This window comes from Aethina tumida, chromosome 4 (genome assembly GCF_024364675.1).
Source record: "Aethina tumida isolate Nest 87 chromosome 4, icAetTumi1.1, whole genome shotgun sequence".
Lineage (NCBI taxonomy): Eukaryota > Metazoa > Arthropoda > Insecta > Coleoptera > Nitidulidae > Aethina > Aethina tumida.
Window position 1 is genome coordinate 14,351,067 of NC_065438.1, and position 17,775 is coordinate 14,368,841.

At 24.1% G+C, this 17,775-nt stretch overlaps 2 protein-coding genes across 2 annotated transcripts in view; one reads left to right on the forward strand and one right to left on the reverse strand.

The window, feature by feature from the left end:
- The window catches only part of LOC109605404 (uncharacterized), a 136,163-nt gene that overhangs the window by 9,125 nt on the left and 109,263 nt on the right, over positions 1-17,775 (reverse strand). The window lies entirely within an intron of this gene.
- LOC109605401 (G1/S-specific cyclin-D2-like) lies at positions 8,902-9,627 on the forward strand. Its single transcript, XM_020021971.2, has one exon. It carries the CDS (start codon positions 8,902-8,904, stop codon positions 9,625-9,627), a length of 726 nt encoding a protein of 241 aa, XP_019877530.2.

A 17,775-nucleotide genomic window follows, 5' to 3' on the forward strand; every position in this document is an offset into this window, starting at 1 on the left:
AAATAAAATTTCTTACAAAATGTGGAAATTCTAGAAAATATAATAAAAAATATACAAAATCATAATTTTTTTAATTTTAATAATTTAAAATAGGAAAATTAATGATAATAAAAATATATGAAAATTGTATGTAATATAAAAATTGTAAAATTATGAAACATTATTACAAAATGTAACAAAGTAAAATTTAAAAAACCTACATGTTTAGAAAAGATAGAAAATCGTGATAAATAATGAAATGTCATAAAAAACTTCATAGATCAAACAGATATGTTTAATAATTAGAATTAAAAAATATATTTTAATAATTTTCTCTTGGATGGACAGATTAAATGGTAATGTGCATGGGTCATTGCAGTCCTAATTAAGATATATATATTTAATAAACACAACCTCATATGAATTCACAAAAGGTAAACGTAAAACTAAAAATGATAAACAAATGAATAATTAATATTTTATCATACGTATGCATGTTAACATTTTAATAAAAAATTAAAATACGTATTACATTTTGTATGAATATGTTTTTGGTTATAGTTTCATAATTAAATTTATTACCTACTGTTATTAATTAATAATAAATTCAAACTCCATTTACACAAGAGATGTCACATGAATTTTTAAAATTATTTATTCAATCCTAAAATCCCGTTAATGGAAGTGTACATTCAACCGTTCACATAAAATATTATTTCAATTAATTAATCATAAAATTGCACTGCTTTTATAAAAACACAACAATAAAATATCAAATCCATAAAACGAAACATGAAATATCAAACGTGTAATAAAATTTTTAATTTGCGTTGACTCGTACACACATAAATAAACATTAATGCGAATAAAACTGGGTCGATCGATCGAACGGGTATTATGTAATTTGACAATGTGATCGGATTTCTTAAGATAAATCAAAAACTTTCGTGCCCCCCCCCCCCCCCCCGTGCACATAAATACTCGCAACATCAAAGTTTCAACGAAATATGGCCAAACAGTTCACAGTGTTTATTCGATTTGGTTCGAAACAGTTTTGGGCGATTCGTCAAAAATCGACTCGAGCGGATGAAGTGCACAAAAGAAAGTGTGGTGGGTATGTGTCGGTGGTTGCGCATTCGCCAAGTTTAATAATAAATTAAACTGTGCTCGCGACCTAAGTGTACGTTGTAAATGTAATATGTAGCAGCTTAATTCTGTTGCCTTGTACGTCAATTACTCAACATACAATATTAGTTTGGGAGGATCTTAGTTCAGTAATTGCTGTGTCTCGTGCAGTAATTAGATGTATTTTGGATGCAACGTTCGTAGCTATAATATTAGATGGTGGAAAAACTAGTTTACGTTTTCAATGCTTAATTTGAAATAGCATTACTTCCTAAATGTAGAAAAAAGCTTTTATTAATGCGTAAATTTATCCTTTTTGAAGAGAAAATATTTTTTGGTCCAGTCCTTGTTCTTCGGCAAGTTCATTAAATTCATTTTCAATTCTTTTATATAATTCTTCTTTATTATTGACTGACAGAGCATAAAACTTTTCTCTTATTTGGGCCCACACTGTAAAAACTAAAGGATTAAGGTCTGGTCACCTTGGAAGCCAATTTTTAGAAGCCACTGGCGTCTGACTGTCTGACTAAAATGAGGAAAAAACCGTCCTTGGTCTATACCAAGATCGTCTTCTGGTCAGTGGTCTCTAGAATTTGAGCATGAGTTGCTTGTGTGGAGTCCCTTTTCAACTGAAACTTTGATCTCCTCTCCTTCGACGCTCTTCACAAAACTTGTATCTTAACCACAGTGTTAGCTCCCAATGGAACAGGAATATACTTTCAGAAGACACTGCAGGAATGTAGTCCACAATTTTCATTTGGAATGTTATTACCTTTAATTTTCATTAGAGGTAATTTGATCATCCAAAGTTACATTCAGGAAAATGTGTGGGGGGTTTCTAATGGGTGGTTCAAACTTTCTGAAGTAAATTTGTTATCATAGGAAGCAACATCTGTGGACTTATTGTCAGAACATAACATGGAGGAGACTTCGAAATTCAGCCCTTCCTCCACAGTCTTTGGAGACTTTGAGTTTTAAGTAGAGCTGACATAAAATAAGGTAGCTCATCACAAAATGGTCCATTTCAGTATATCAATGTTGAGTTTAGAGTATTTGTATCAAAGTGGAGGTCCAATCAATGGTTTGACCACAATAATGAAACATCTGTAAATTGATCTCCAAGGCTAATTAGTTTTAAAAACTACTCAATAGCAAGAAAAAGAGGGGAGCACCCCTAAATCTACTCTACCTGCCCTCAAATCTTGACCACCTATTTTAGAAAGACCTTGTACACAGTTTACCACATATAAATTGATTTAAGGTCAAACAAACATTGCGAATCGTTCTATTTTCGTAGCTGACCGTCTGGCCGTTTCAATCATGGTTTTTGTTCTTTTAATTCAGTCATAAATATAATATTACGAGCAATAAAATATGAATATAAAAGAATTGATGGACCAATAACGACAATATTATGGAGGAACACGCACAACGTTCGGGATGTTCGTTACGAAATACGAAAGTCTCTTTATGAAATTTATTAACTGCCGTTTTGAAATTTGTTGGATTTATTGTTCTGGCTCGCCAATTTGTTAGATATCTATCTGCCGAATAAGTTATTGCTCTACGCCAAAGGTAACAAACGATTCTTTGTGCGCAATCATATAAATTTACAGTGGCTCCGACTGCCATACAAAGGACCGATAAAAACAATCACAATTCAGTTTAATGAGTACAGATAAGTCGATATAAATAGTTTATGCAGCTGTAAAATTTTATAGGCATTTTTATTTGTTGACGCTTCTTGTTTATAATATACTCAATAACGTATAAGTACTTTTGTTTTTCATAATTTTTGACTTTTTTCACCGATCATCATAACTTAAGTTTATTATTTTTATTTATACATTTAGTTTGTTTCAAAAAATATATTTTGTATAATTATTTTACTATATTGTATTTATTTTGGGGGACATGGTAAAAAATATTATTTTAATTTTAATTAATTAAGGTATTATTTTATAATTTATTTAATAGGAGTATCCTAAATTTTTATGTTAAAAAATAATTAATATCAATTTATTTAAAACAAGATCAGATTTTGTACTTGTATTTTATTTCAGTGATTTAATTGTTTGTTAATTGTGCTAATTGAAACAATGTTAATTATCTTAATTTGTGTGTTTTGGAAAGAAAAGCTTTTAAAGAAAGAGTATTTGTATCAATTAAGCTGTTGAATTAACGAAATTATTGATTGTCCTTATATCCAAGAATTGAGAGCACTGTACTTAATTGGTGATCATTACTGGTACATTTTAAAAGTTTAATGGCTTTTCCATTATAAATAAGAAATTTCTTTTTGAAAGCTCTGATTTTAACAATACAATGGATGTTACAGATACATTTATTGCTTTATTTACTATATTTGAAGAGAGTATCAAAAAGTTAGGGTGTAATAAAACAACTTTTATAGAAATACTTGGATTTAATCCCATGTTTATGACGAAAATAACCACCAAAGAAACAAATATACTTTTAAGATGAAAATAAAAATATATCAAATTTATAAAATAACTAAATAAACGTTTTTCGAAAAATAACACGAAACAATTTTATTTAAAATATAAAATTTGAATATAGTTATTGAATTTTAAAATGTTAAACTGAATTTTGAATTGTTTACATCTATATAAACAAATAGAAAAATGAATGAATAAAATGTAAAATTATTACTACTACTTATTGTTTATTGAGATTACTAAGTATGGCTTTTCTAATATATCTGAACTCTTTTAGAATGTTGTCACTTAAAGAATTAAAATTAAAAATCAAGGAATGTTATTTGAAGAAAGGTCACAGATTATTTATCATCATATTTTTCAAGTGTGGTTGTGTAATATTTATCAAATATGAAAATAAATCAACTAATTGTATTTACAAAATTTTATTTTATATCTTGAGGACAATAAATATTAAAATTAACAAGATGTGAAAAAAATAAATAATAAAAATAATTTTGATTTATGTTTTACTACAGGTTTGGATTATTAGGTTTGTTTTTTCAAATACCTCGACAATTTAAACTCTCATGGAATATTCCCACTTATTTAATTAAAATTGAAGACTAAGAAATATTACTTAAGAAGAGTCTGGAGATAACGTATAAATTATATCACTAGATATTTCAAGAATGGCTGTGTAATATTCACCAAAAAGGACAATAAATCGGTCAATTGTATATACAAAATTTTATTGTATATCTCAAAGACAAAAAATAATAAAATTAGCAAGAGGTGAAAAAATAAAAATAATTTTGATTTACATTTTACTACAGATTTATTAATAAAATTAACAGGAGGAAAAATAAATAAAATAATTTTGATTTATGTTGTACTACAGATTTGGATTACTAGATTTTTCTGTCCAGGTACATCGTCAATTTAAATTCTCGTCGGATATTGACCTTTACAGAATTAAAATTGAAGATCAAGGATAGCTTACATATTATTTATAAATTAGTAATTATATTACCAGATATTTCAAAATTTAGCACAGGCTAAACTAAATCTATTAATTGTATATACAAAATTTAATTGTATATCTTAAAGACAAAACATATTAAAATTAGCAAGAGGTAAAAAATTAAATAAATAAAATTAATTTTGATTCATGTGTTACAACAAGCTTTTCAAATACATTAACAATTTAAATTTTTCTGGAATATACTCACTTAAATATTACTTTCAGAGAAGTTATAGATTACAGATTTTTAATGTATTTTATCTTAAATAAAAATATTTTAAAACTATCAAATTGTGAGAAAAATAAATAAATAAAAATAATATCAGACAATCTACAATTCTCTTACAGAATTAAAATTGATGGCAAAGAAATGTTATTTAAAGAGAGTTTATAGATTATTTATAAATTAGTAATTTTATCTACAGATTTTTTGAATTTGGCTATTTATCATAATATATATCAAAGACAAAATAAATGGACTAATTGTATGTACACCTTTTTATAGTATACCTAAGTTTATCGTCCTGCAAATTTTAATTTATCATATGCAGAATTTTTTATTTTTCTTTTTTAATATTTCTATATTTTTTAAATTATTCTATATTTTTAATTACAAGGCTTGAGGATCTAATCATTTTACCTTAGGTATTCTCTTAATAAATGATTTATTACCCTTTATATTCCCTGTAATCCAATAATAATGTAAGAGATCTATTATCAAAGTAATATACTCATATGGAAGTTTAGTAAATCGATATACAATATTTGATGCACGTGCAATTTAGTTTCAGCCACAGTCTGAAATTTTGACTGATCAAATTATGGAATACGAACTTACACAACGAAGAAACCCACCACACTTTTGACATATCGAAGAGTCGAAACTAATTAAACCGACCGAAAGTTATATTAATTTCGGTAATTGCATCCGCTTCTTGGCCGCACTCGACTCGGCGTATTGTTTTAACATTAAGTTAAGGCCGAGGAATAATTTACAGTTAATTCGGTTAAAATTAATGACGTCTTCAAATTTGTGTTTAACAAGTGTCAACGCCAGTCGGCGGGTCCGCACGCCCGAATTATAATCGGGCCCCGTATTAGGTCGATTGTTAAATAACTCGAGTCTCGATCCGGTTTCGAGTTAATTGCCGATGATTGAGCACGAAGTTATAACTGCGGTCCGTCGTAAATCCCCTCAAAATAATGCTCCTGCGAAACAATAAAGTTTATGTGCAAAAAAGGATAATTCGGTTAGGAGTCGGAACGTTTGGGCGTTGAGACACTCACTCTAAATATTTCGCGGCGACGGAATTGAGAGGCCATCGGGGAAAATTGCGGAAATTCGGTTCGCGAAAATCGAATTTAGTTTAGTAAGAAAATTCGGTTCAATTACGTTCAGATGGAAATCTATTTCCGATAATGGGGTTTTCATATATCTAATCTGAAATTCATATAACATTAAGAAGATTATTCCGAATCCGGGGCATGTTCCTATCTTAAATATTTTTTACAGTTCGGCCAATTTGTTTTCGTCGAATGTTGTTCGAATTTAACAAGTTTTCGATTAACGCAATACTTATTAAAAGTTGTGGAACTTTATTTTGCTTCACAAACAAATTATGTTGTTGATATTTATTTCATAACTTTCTATAAAGTATATAACAAACAGTTATATTTTTATATTACAATTAAATTTTGATACATTTATTTTTTACAATTTTGAAACCATTTATTTCACCTGTAAAATTTACCTTTCCACTGATTTTGAACGATCATTTTAATGATGTGATTAAATGTGTTTAGGTTATTATTATGTTGGTTAAATTAACATATTTTAGAATTCCCATTATTGTTCAATTTATTAAGATTAAAATTACTAAGATTAAATTAAATCTAACATAATTGAATGTATTAAGTACTAATTATTTTAAATTTACAATAAACGAATAAAAATTTGAAAAACGTATATTAAAAAGTAAGAATTTTAATTTAATACAATATTTAGTAATGGTTTTAAACAATAACCTAACCTAAATTATAATATAATAATAATTAAATTAAGAATTGAAATTAAAAAATATTATAGCATCTAACTATTTAAAAAAATTAATTTACAAAATTAGTACCATTTATTTTTAATAATTTTTAATTACATTATTTAAATTATTATAATGATAATCAAAATTAAATTATTGAATAAAATTTTAAAAACCTAATTAAGATAAATAATTAAAATTAAGAAAGTAAATAAAAAGTAAAAGTAAATTTTTTTTATATAATTATATAATTAAAATTTAAAAAAAAAATGATTACTTATAAAATAATGATTAAATTTTAATTTGCAATTTTTTTATTTATTTTTAATATTTTTTTTTTCTATTGGGTCTCAAATTCCTTCTTAACTGATTTTATATTAGAATAAAATTGTCAAAACCTAATTAAATTATATAAATAAATAATTACAATTAAATAAATAGATTAATTAAACAACATTTATTGATATTGATTATATTGAAATATTATTATCAACCCCTAATTTATAAATATATTTATAAAATTATTAAAACAAATGAAAATTAAGTAAATAAATCAATTAAATAATATTAAAATTAACAAAAAATTGATTACATATAAACTAATTTAAAAAATTTAATTCACAATTTTTTCAATAAATTTATTAATATTGGATCTCAAATTTCTTCTTAATTGATTCCATATTAAAATAAAATTATTTATATATATATATATATATATATATATATATATATATATATATATATATATATATATATATATATATATATATTAATTAAATTATTAAAATAAATAATCAAAATTAAGTAAATAGTTTGATCCCCAAATTTGTTTTTAATTGATTTTATATCAAAATAAAATTATCAAAAGTTAATTTTTTAATGTATTAATTAAATTATTAAAATAAATAATCAAAATTTATTAAATAATATTATAAAATTAAAATCAAAGTATTAAAAAATTATTACTTAAAAGTAATTAAGACATTTTAATTTGCATTTTTTTTAATAAATAATAATAATAATAAATAATAATAAAATTATTATTATTTATTATTATTCTTAAATTTCTTTTTAATTGATTTCATATTACAATAAAATTATCAAAACTTACGTTTTAAATATATTTTTTAATTTGTTAAAATCTTTAATCAAAATTAAGAATTCAATTAATTAAAAGTAAAATATTAAAATTTAAAAAAATTGTTAAATTATAAACTAATTAAGAAAAATTAATATGCATTTTTTTATTTATTTTTAATAAGTTTAAATTTTAATATTGGTCCTCTTTAATTTCTTTTTAATTGATTTTATATAGAAATAAAATTATCAAAACCTACATTTTAAATTATTATATTAATTAAATTATTGAAGTAAATAATCTAAATTAAAATAATTAAATAATATTATATATTTAAAATTTAACTTTTGAGAAAAAAATAAATAATTACTTATAAAATAATTAATCAACTTCAAGCAATTTTTTAATATACTTTTTGATATTAGGTCTAAAACATCTGCTTAATTGATTTTACGTTAGAATAAAATTATCCAAACCTAATTTTAAATTAATTAATAAAATTATTAAATTAGATAATTCCTAAATCTTAAGAAATTGTATTTTATACACATCTTTTATTTCAGATGGTGTAATTTTAAATTAATGATGCTTTTTTAGAAAAATTTATGGATAATATAATTTTTAATAATTAATTTAATATTAACTGGAGTTATATGTTCTATAAGAAAAATCTAGATTAAGAATCATAATTTTTACCATAAATCTTTTAACACATACATAACATAAAAATCAATTCTTACAAATGTAAAGTTTAAATTAAAACTTAGTTTCATAAATGTTTCAATAAAATTCAGAAACATTATATAACCATTTCTTGTGACAGTCTGAATACTGCCATAAAGAAAAATGAAATTCAATTACGTTTATGGTAATTCCGGGTGAAACGTATGTTGAATTTAATACAAAAACCATTAGAGAGTCGACGGCTTAGTTTTTATCACCTAACGATGCTGCCAGTAAAAATTACCCCTGCGATATTTCAGTTTAAGTGATTTTATGATAATCCAACCGAAAAGGGGGTTGCATAAAAACTACATTGAATTTATGTTGGATTAGAGTGCAATGATTCCAAGTCACAGGATTACTTAGGTAACACATAACACATTGCATTGTGACAGGTAAACTGTGGCATTTATAAACGGTAACATTGAAAGTTAATTTGCACACTGCACTTCGCGTCAACCTACGAATATCAAGGAAACAATTTTAGACTGCACAATAATGGACAGAAGGAACGCTCTTCCACCCATCGACAGCCACGCTGATTTAAAAAGTCTGTTGATGCAAGAACCATACTTCATACCGCACATAAATTACTTGCAGACCTTCCAAAGCCAATTAACACCGTTCATGAGAAGGCAAATCATTTGGTGGATGGACGATTTGCTCGAGAGGAAAGGATTCGACGAGTCGCTTACGTTCCACGCCATCAATTTGTTGGACCGATACCTGTGTCGCGTCCAGATCGTCAGCTACGATCTGGAGGTTGTGGCTGCCTCCTGTCTTTTGTTGGTGACGAAAATCAAGAGCGATAAGAAGTTGGAGGCCGACATCATCAGCGAGTACTTGGATCCGACAATTATTGCTGAGGACATAATTGGAATGGAAGCGAATGTCATTTCGGCACTGGAATGGCAGGTTACTACCATATCTAGTTATGATTTCGCCAACGCCGTTTTGGACCAACTGCTACAGACGCCTCGGTATGTGAATCCCATCAAAGAAAGAGCTAGGAAAATCCTCAAGATTTGTCTGATCGACACGCGATTCCTGAAGCTTAGGTATTCGCAATTGGCTCTTGCGGTGGTTGAGTACGTGTTGTACGAAGTCGGATATCCTGGCGTTCCTTGGTTTGTTGAACAGTTTTATGGACTGTTTAATTTGGATGCAAACAAAAGTAGAGTATTGATGGAGTTTATTCGGATGACTATTAAAGGAGAATACTAACAGACTTATCCATCTGTTGTTTTTACCCCTCACCCAAGTTCTACCAAGAAGGAAAGTGGATGAACCTAGATAAAGGGGCATTTGGTACCAAATTAAAAGTGTACATTTCAAAAATTGTATATTAATATAAAATTATTTATATTTATTTATACAACTGAATAGTAGTTAGTTGAAAATAAACGCTGTTTATTCCACTAAATAACTTGTGTTATTCATCATTAAAAACTAAAAAACTTGTGAAGTAGTGTATACACGGAGTATGGTTTTATTCGTGTTCCGCATAAATCTATAAGTTGGATAGAATAAAATCTAAAATCGTGAGCCGTTTGATGTCGACATGAAATGCACTTCGAATGCAACGGGTGACATGTGAAACCGCGAAGCGGCAGCTGCGTGACGCCGAAAAAAAAAGAAAACGAGGAAAACGGGATTTCATGAAAAATGAATTCTATCAGGGACTGGGTATGCGAACGTTAATTATGCCACTTTTTAGCACTCGCTGTTTTTAACTTTGACTAGTTGATCAGGATATTAAAGTTGCGGATAGTAATCGTGTTTTCGAACTGCAAATAGAAAAAAAAGCAGATGTATACAACTGCATCTGTATCTTATTATTAATTTTATTTTAATTTATAATTGAAACATCTTGAAAATGTAAATTATATATATAAAATATATAATTTTTATATTATGGTATTTCTGAAAAAATAGGTTATTATATTATTTGATAATATTATAAAAAATAAGTTATATATTTATAAAAAATGGACATTGATCAATTGATTATTATAATATTATATATTATTAATTATAATAATTATTATATTAATTAATAATATTAATAATTATTAATTATTATAAATATCTTGTTGTATAAGTTTTTATATATAAAATAAGATTTTCAGTTTCATTTTACTTTTTATATTATCTATTCTTAGTAATGTTTGTATATCAGAAAAAAATTAGTACACATTTTGCAGGTTTTTCAATTTTAAAAATATATTACATTTTATCTTAACTTTATTATTATTTATTCAATATTTATTAATTTTAAAATGTTTATTTATTAATTTTTTAAATATATAAAAATTTTTCAATTTTAAAAATAGTTTATATTTTATTTTTCTTTAAAATTTATATTAATATTTGAAAAGTTAACTTTAATAATTTTTGTTTTTCATATAAACTTGATTATCTTTATTTTTCAAATTTAAATTTTTTATATTTTATTGTATATTTATGTACAGTAAAGAATTTTGATATAAATTTATTTCTTTTTATTTTTTATAATTGCTATTGAAATATTTATATTTCTGAAAAGAAAATTAGTTTGAGTAGCGTTTTTTCTATTAAAACACTTTAAAATTTTTATATTTTTTTAATTCTTTCATTTTTAAAATTGTTCTACATTTTCCTTAAAATTGTTATGTTTAAATGAAGAGATGATTTCTAATATGTTTATATTGTTTTTTTTTCAGTTTTACAATATCTATATTTTATTTCACTGTAAATGTATTTCTGCATATTTTTATACAAATTTAATTCTTTTTATTTTTATTATCTTTATATATTCTTTTTATTTTTATTTCTGAAAGGAAAATTAGTTTCAGTTGCTTCTATTCAAATCTCTTTCAAATATTTATAATTTGCAAATTTTTCATTTATAAAATTTTTATATATTTTATATTTCTTATCAATTTTATATGAAATAAATAAAAGGTTATTTAAATTGTTTCAATATTTATCATTTTTTATGAAAACACTTTAAAAACTTTTTATTTTTCACGTTTTCAAGGTTTCAGTTGTAAAAATAATTATATATTTTATTTCTCCTTAAAATATTATTACAATCATTAAAAGATGACTTATTAAATTTTGTTCAATATTCCTCAATTTAAAAATATTTATATTATATTATATCAGATTTTTCTCTACATTTTTTTATTTATTTATTTTTATTATTATTATTTTTTTCATATATTTCAATTTATATACTTTTTATATAAATATAATCTTTCTTTTTTTATAAATTTTTTATTAAATCTTTATATTTTTTAAGTTTTTCATTTTTAAAATTGTTCTATATTTTTCTTAAAATTTAATGTTATCATCGAAGGGATGATTTCTAATATGTTTATATTAAATTTTTCAATATTTTTCAATTTTACAATATCTATTTCTACCTATTTTTATACAAATTTAATTCTTTTTATTTTATTTTGATATTATCAGTTATTCTATTTTTATTTCTGAAAAGTAAACTAGTTTCAGTTAATTTTCAAATTTTCCGTTTATAAAATTATTATATATTTTATATTTCTTTTCAATTTTATATTAGTAATTAAAAGGTTATTTAAATTGTTTCAATATTTCTCAATTTTAAAATATTTATATTTAATAAAAAAATATAAAAAATTTTTTTATATATATTTTTTATATATTTATTACAAACATTTATTCCTATTTAAATTTGTATTATAAATATTTAAAAAAATAATAATTTTGGGAGTTTTTTTTCTTTTCTACATATTTTTTATATAAATTTATTTATGTAAACCTCTATTTTATTTTTTATATTATTTATATTTATATTGTATTTATATTTTTATTAAAAAATGTTTTAGTAGTATTTTTTTATGAAAACACTTAATAAAACTTTTTATGTTTTACATTTTCAAGATTTCAATTGCAAAATAATTATATATTTTATTTCTCCATGAAATATTATGTTAATCATTAAAAGATCTTTGTTTTTTTTATTTCTTTTTTATTTTGGAAAATCAATTTTGTTAACTTTTTTTATTACAACATTTCAAAAATTACAGTTTTTTATAAATTTCAATTTATAATACTTTTATATAAATATTATCTTTCTTTTTTTTTAAATTTTTATAAAAAATTTAAAATTTATAGTATTATTTTAATGTTTTTTTGAGCCATTAATTTCATTTTTAATGGACCACTAATATATTTTGTCTACAATTTTTTATAGAAAAAAATCGTAGGTTGTGGAAAAGTGTTCCAGACCGAAGGCACTGATAATCCCCCAACTTGCGATTACTTGCGAGTGTTTTAAAATTGCTTGCATAAAATCCATATAATCTGTATCGAGCGCTGCGATAAAAATGGAATCGATAAAAAAGCCTTGTAAAGTATATTAATATTTACATATTCACCATTTTATTCCGTGTCCTTGTACGTGCCCCGAATCTAACCACAATAAAAGTTTCTTATGAAAGATTTACGAACGTTTTAGTAATCTTAGACTTAAAAAGTACAACGCCAACGGAAAAGAATCTCGAAATATAAAAACTTTCCATCTATAAAGTTTTATATTTATTAGTGTGTGCCTCATCTTTGCTTATTATTTCCTTGTGAAATATATATTCTGCCGGAAAAGTTTTATGCCCCGTTCACTTACTGTAATAAAATTAAATAACAGGAAAAAATCGGTTGCCCCCAGAGTTTTATCGTGTTTCTTTCGCCGAACCAATAATCCTAAAGGATAAACACGACTGCAATTTATTCAAAATTTCCTCTTTAATTTAGATTAGTTTCTTGACTGAACTGCACGTGTAAAGTGCAAAATTTACCAACTTTATATCGATGTAACAAGCACTAAATTACAACAAGATTTCATCAAGGCAACTCTTTGAAAGGCGGAAAATTAAGAAGTAGTTTATAAGGTAATTTATATTCTCCTCGATGGCTGATAGTTCTGGCTCATAAACTGCAAGCTTTACATTTTACTTTTTTCTCCTTACCTCTTTTTGCCCCCAAAAACTTGAATCGTGTTTCAGTTATTTCAATAGAATCTATATGTAATCAACGGCTTTCAAAAGAATTACATTACCATAAATTCCATGAAAATGCTAGGAAAAAGCACATAAATCATTCCCGTTTAGATTCTGGAGAGGATGTGAGCTTTCATCAAGCCCAGCACTTATGTGCGCCTTTACTTTCTGCTCTTCCACGAAGTTATGTATTGGTTGTAACAAAGAATATTGTTACAGTGGACGGGAAAATGAAAAATTGATGCCGTAACTTATTTGGATTTTAATGTACATAAGCACACTTTTTGTAGCTAATGGAGTTACACTGTTCCAAGAAATTAACGCCCCACACCAGTAATAATTGCCTATTTTTAATATTTTCTGAAAATGAAAATAATAAACGTACACAGAACGTACAGAAAAGGAGTTCATCTTACTTTCAGCTTCTGAAACGTTGATAACAACATTGTTTATTATAATGGTGATTATCCTGTTGACTAAATGTTATTTAGTAATTAATAATTAATATTTACTCTCGTGATTTTGGCTGGAGTTATTAAATTCTCACAGTCGACCTCTTAGTTAATTAATTAAGTGACAAAGGGCCCGATTGTTTTGACGGCAAATGGAACGCAACGCGTACATGAATTAAAGATGGATCTGGGCTAGATTTATTGACAAGCCCGTGAACGAAATGTACTCGAGGCTTATAAGATTTAGTGATACGTTCACGCAGTTTATTAGTCCCGCCTAACCTACTCCTTTACACCTCGATACACATCTTTTATTTTTTTTTCTTCTCTCTTTCGCAACGTCCCTCGTTACCATCCATTGTACGTTTTATGGCATTTCCTCCGGATTTGCGTTTAACTGGGATTGTGCCCGTGTATTTTTTTCCAGATTTACTTAATCGTTTCGAATTTTTTGAGGAAGGGAGTCTGGAATTATGAGTCGATTTATGAGTACAAAAAATGAGTAGCAATAAGATTAAGGACCTTTAAATTAGTACGCAGAAAAAGTTTTTAATAATATTTCTGCTACATTTTACACTATATTTTCCAACATTTTTCTAAATTAAGGATTTTCATCAAAACCTGAATGACGTGGCTCAAATTTTCTTATTTTTATTAACAAAAAATGTTTTATTTTCTTAACCTTATTACATAAATTGTTTTTTATGTTTTTACCTTTTCAAATTTGTAAATTGTTTTTGTTTTTTTAATTTTGACAAGATTTTAGTTTAGTTTTAGTTTTTACAAATTTTTCAGCTTAATAATTTATATTTTAAAGAAATATTTTTACTTTAAATTAAAATTATTTTATTTAATATTATATTATATTGTTAGTGAGATTTTACAATTTTAAATATATTTTCAATTTTATACAAAAATGTTTGCATAAATTTTCTACATAAAGTTAAAATAAATTAATATATACTAATATTTGTATAATTAAATTAATTTCGAAGAATTTTTTATATTATTTATATTTATAACTTTAACCAAATTTAAACAATTCAAAAACTAGACATTCAGTTTATACATATGTATGTGTAAATATTTTAAAATTTAATTCAATTTGTATATTTTTTACAAAATTGATTTGTTATTTTATTTAAACATTTTAATGCTTGTTTTTATTAGAAATTTTATGTACGTATACTTATAAAAATACTTTTTATATTATATTAAATTTTTTATATAAATCTTTATATTTTTCTAATAATTTAATTCAAATGATTTTTTAAATTAAAATTATTTTATTTCAGTCAAATATTCTAACACCTCTAAATTTTATTATTTATTAAAATAATTTTATATTTTATTTTATTATACAATAAATTTTTTCGTAATTGTTTTATATAAATTTATTTTATTTTTGACAGACAATTCACACTGTAAAAATTCAGTTTATACATTTTTGTGACATTTTAAATTAAAATTATTTTATTTTAATTTAATAGTATCCTAAAATTTATAAAATTTTAATTTTTTTAAATAATTTTATTTTATTTTATATTATAATTTTTCTGTATATTTGTATATAAAATTGAGATAAAAATAAGATTTAAAAAATTCATAATCTAGAAGTTCAGTTTAAGTCAACTTAAATAAAATTGTTTTATATTTAAACATTTTAAAATAATTTTTAATTTATATAAAGTTTGTTTTTTAAATATTTTAGATTTCAAAATTTCGTTAAATTAACATGTTAAATTAAAATTATTTTATTTTCGTTAAGTATTATAGAATTTTTAAACTTTTATTTATTTATTTATACTTTTTTATTTCATTTTACATAAAATTTTTCCGGAATTTTTATACCTAAATTTGTTTTATATATAATAATATAATATATTTACTTTTATTTAAGATTTAAACAATTAAATTGACATTTCAATATTTAAAAATTTAATTCAACATTTTAACAAATTAATATTTTATGTTTAAATTTATTTAAATTGTGTAAATTTTAAATTATAAAAATAATTTTTAATTTTTATATTTTTTTATACATTTTAGTATTTAGAAATCTAATTAAATTAACATTTTAAATTAAAATTATTTTATTTTTAATAATTTTATATTTTATTTTAAATTATTTTTTCTGTAATTTTTTTAATTTTATTTTATACTATATATTTTTATTTATATTTTTATTTTAAACAATTAAAAATCTAGAAATTCAGTTTATACATTTTTTGACATTTTAATGACATTTAATCCCAATAATTTATATTTTGAACAAAATTATTTTATGTTACTTTATCCAAATTTAACATTTTTAAAATAATTATTAATTTTTATAAATTGTTTTTTAAATATTTTATTACTTCAAAATCTAATTAAATTAATTAATTAATTTTAAATTAATATTTTTTAGTTTTTATTAATTTTATATTAATTTTTTTCTTTATATTTAAGTATTCAAGAATTTCTAAATTTTTATTTATTTATTAATATTTTCTTTATTCTATTTACATTAATTTATTTCCGTAATATTTATGTATAAATTTGTTTTATTTATATTTTTTTTGACAAAATTTAAGCAATTAAATAGAAATTCAGTTTATATACTTTTTAAAAATTTAATAACAACATGTTAAATTAATGAATTACTTTATTTTTGTGTAATATATAAAAATATTTTATTTATATTTATAATTTTTTCATGATCCAAAACCACACAAGTCACATATTTTTTCACATTTTTTAGAATAATTATTTTTACAAATATATTTTATTTGTTGTATTTTGTCAATTTCTGACATTTTAAAAAGTAAATTTCTATTTATTTTATATGCGTAATTTAATTATTTATCTTTAAATAATTATATTTTATATTCAATTGAGATTTTAACAAAAAAAAAAAAAATATGGGTTTTATAAAAATTGAAGAATTTGTTACTGTTATTACATAAATTCATCATTAAATTACAATTTCATTGAACTATTTATATGTAATTGTTAAATTACATTAAACACAGTGACGCAATACAATAATCATAATAATTAATTGCTAAAACAACTGGTGCTAATTATTCAATAATAATTCAAATTATCCTGTGTGTGGCTGTAATTCAATTAGGCGAATCCAATAGTCGAGTATATAATCCATAAAATATCCAACATGTGCCACTCAATACAATACGTTAGCGCAGTTGAAGTACTTAACATCTTAACTACACTCAGAAACCTTGAATAGTTCTCATGATTAATAGATAGAGTTTCGTCTTATTTAAATATAAAGCACCGAATGCAAAGGACCATATTGTTCACCCTCCGTTCGTTCGCTGCCAGTTTGGTTTACTTCGTTTTCCGTCGACGTAAAACAGAACTGGATTGTTTCTCATTCGATGCGGGAGCCATTGTTCTAAACTGTTTAACCCAATTTTCCTACTTATTTACGAACTGGGGATTCCACCTTTTGTTTCGCCTTCGAGCGTATTCGAAAAACTCCGACGACGACGACACCGGGGCGAGAGTCCAGATGCGATTTTGGAAGACGACAACATTAACTTACGGTTTTACTCCGTCACTGTTTAAAACGAAACCCTTAATTAAGTAAAAAGTCAACCGTAAACAGGCGCACAATATCGTTATGCGTTCGCGGGAGGATCGGGCTTTGAATTACGTCTGCATAAAGGCCTGTCTTCGGGGGCGTTAGGATCATTAGTGCCGAAATAAAGTTTGCGTTGCGTCTGGTTGTCTCTTATTAAATCTCCTTTCATTACGGATTAATTAGGCGGGCGCTAAGTCAATGTGTGCTTGATGTCTGTCACTCGCATTGCCACCGCACGCCGCGATAATAAGGACGACTCTAATTAATCCTCCCTGCCGAGTCTCGCAGGACGAGGACGGGCAAAAAGTGGAGG

Excerpts from the sequence above, each read along its gene's own strand:
- LOC109605401 (XM_020021971.2), top strand. The coding sequence starts at position 8,902 with ATGGACAGAAGGAACGCTCTTCCACCCATCGACAGCCACGCTGATTTA.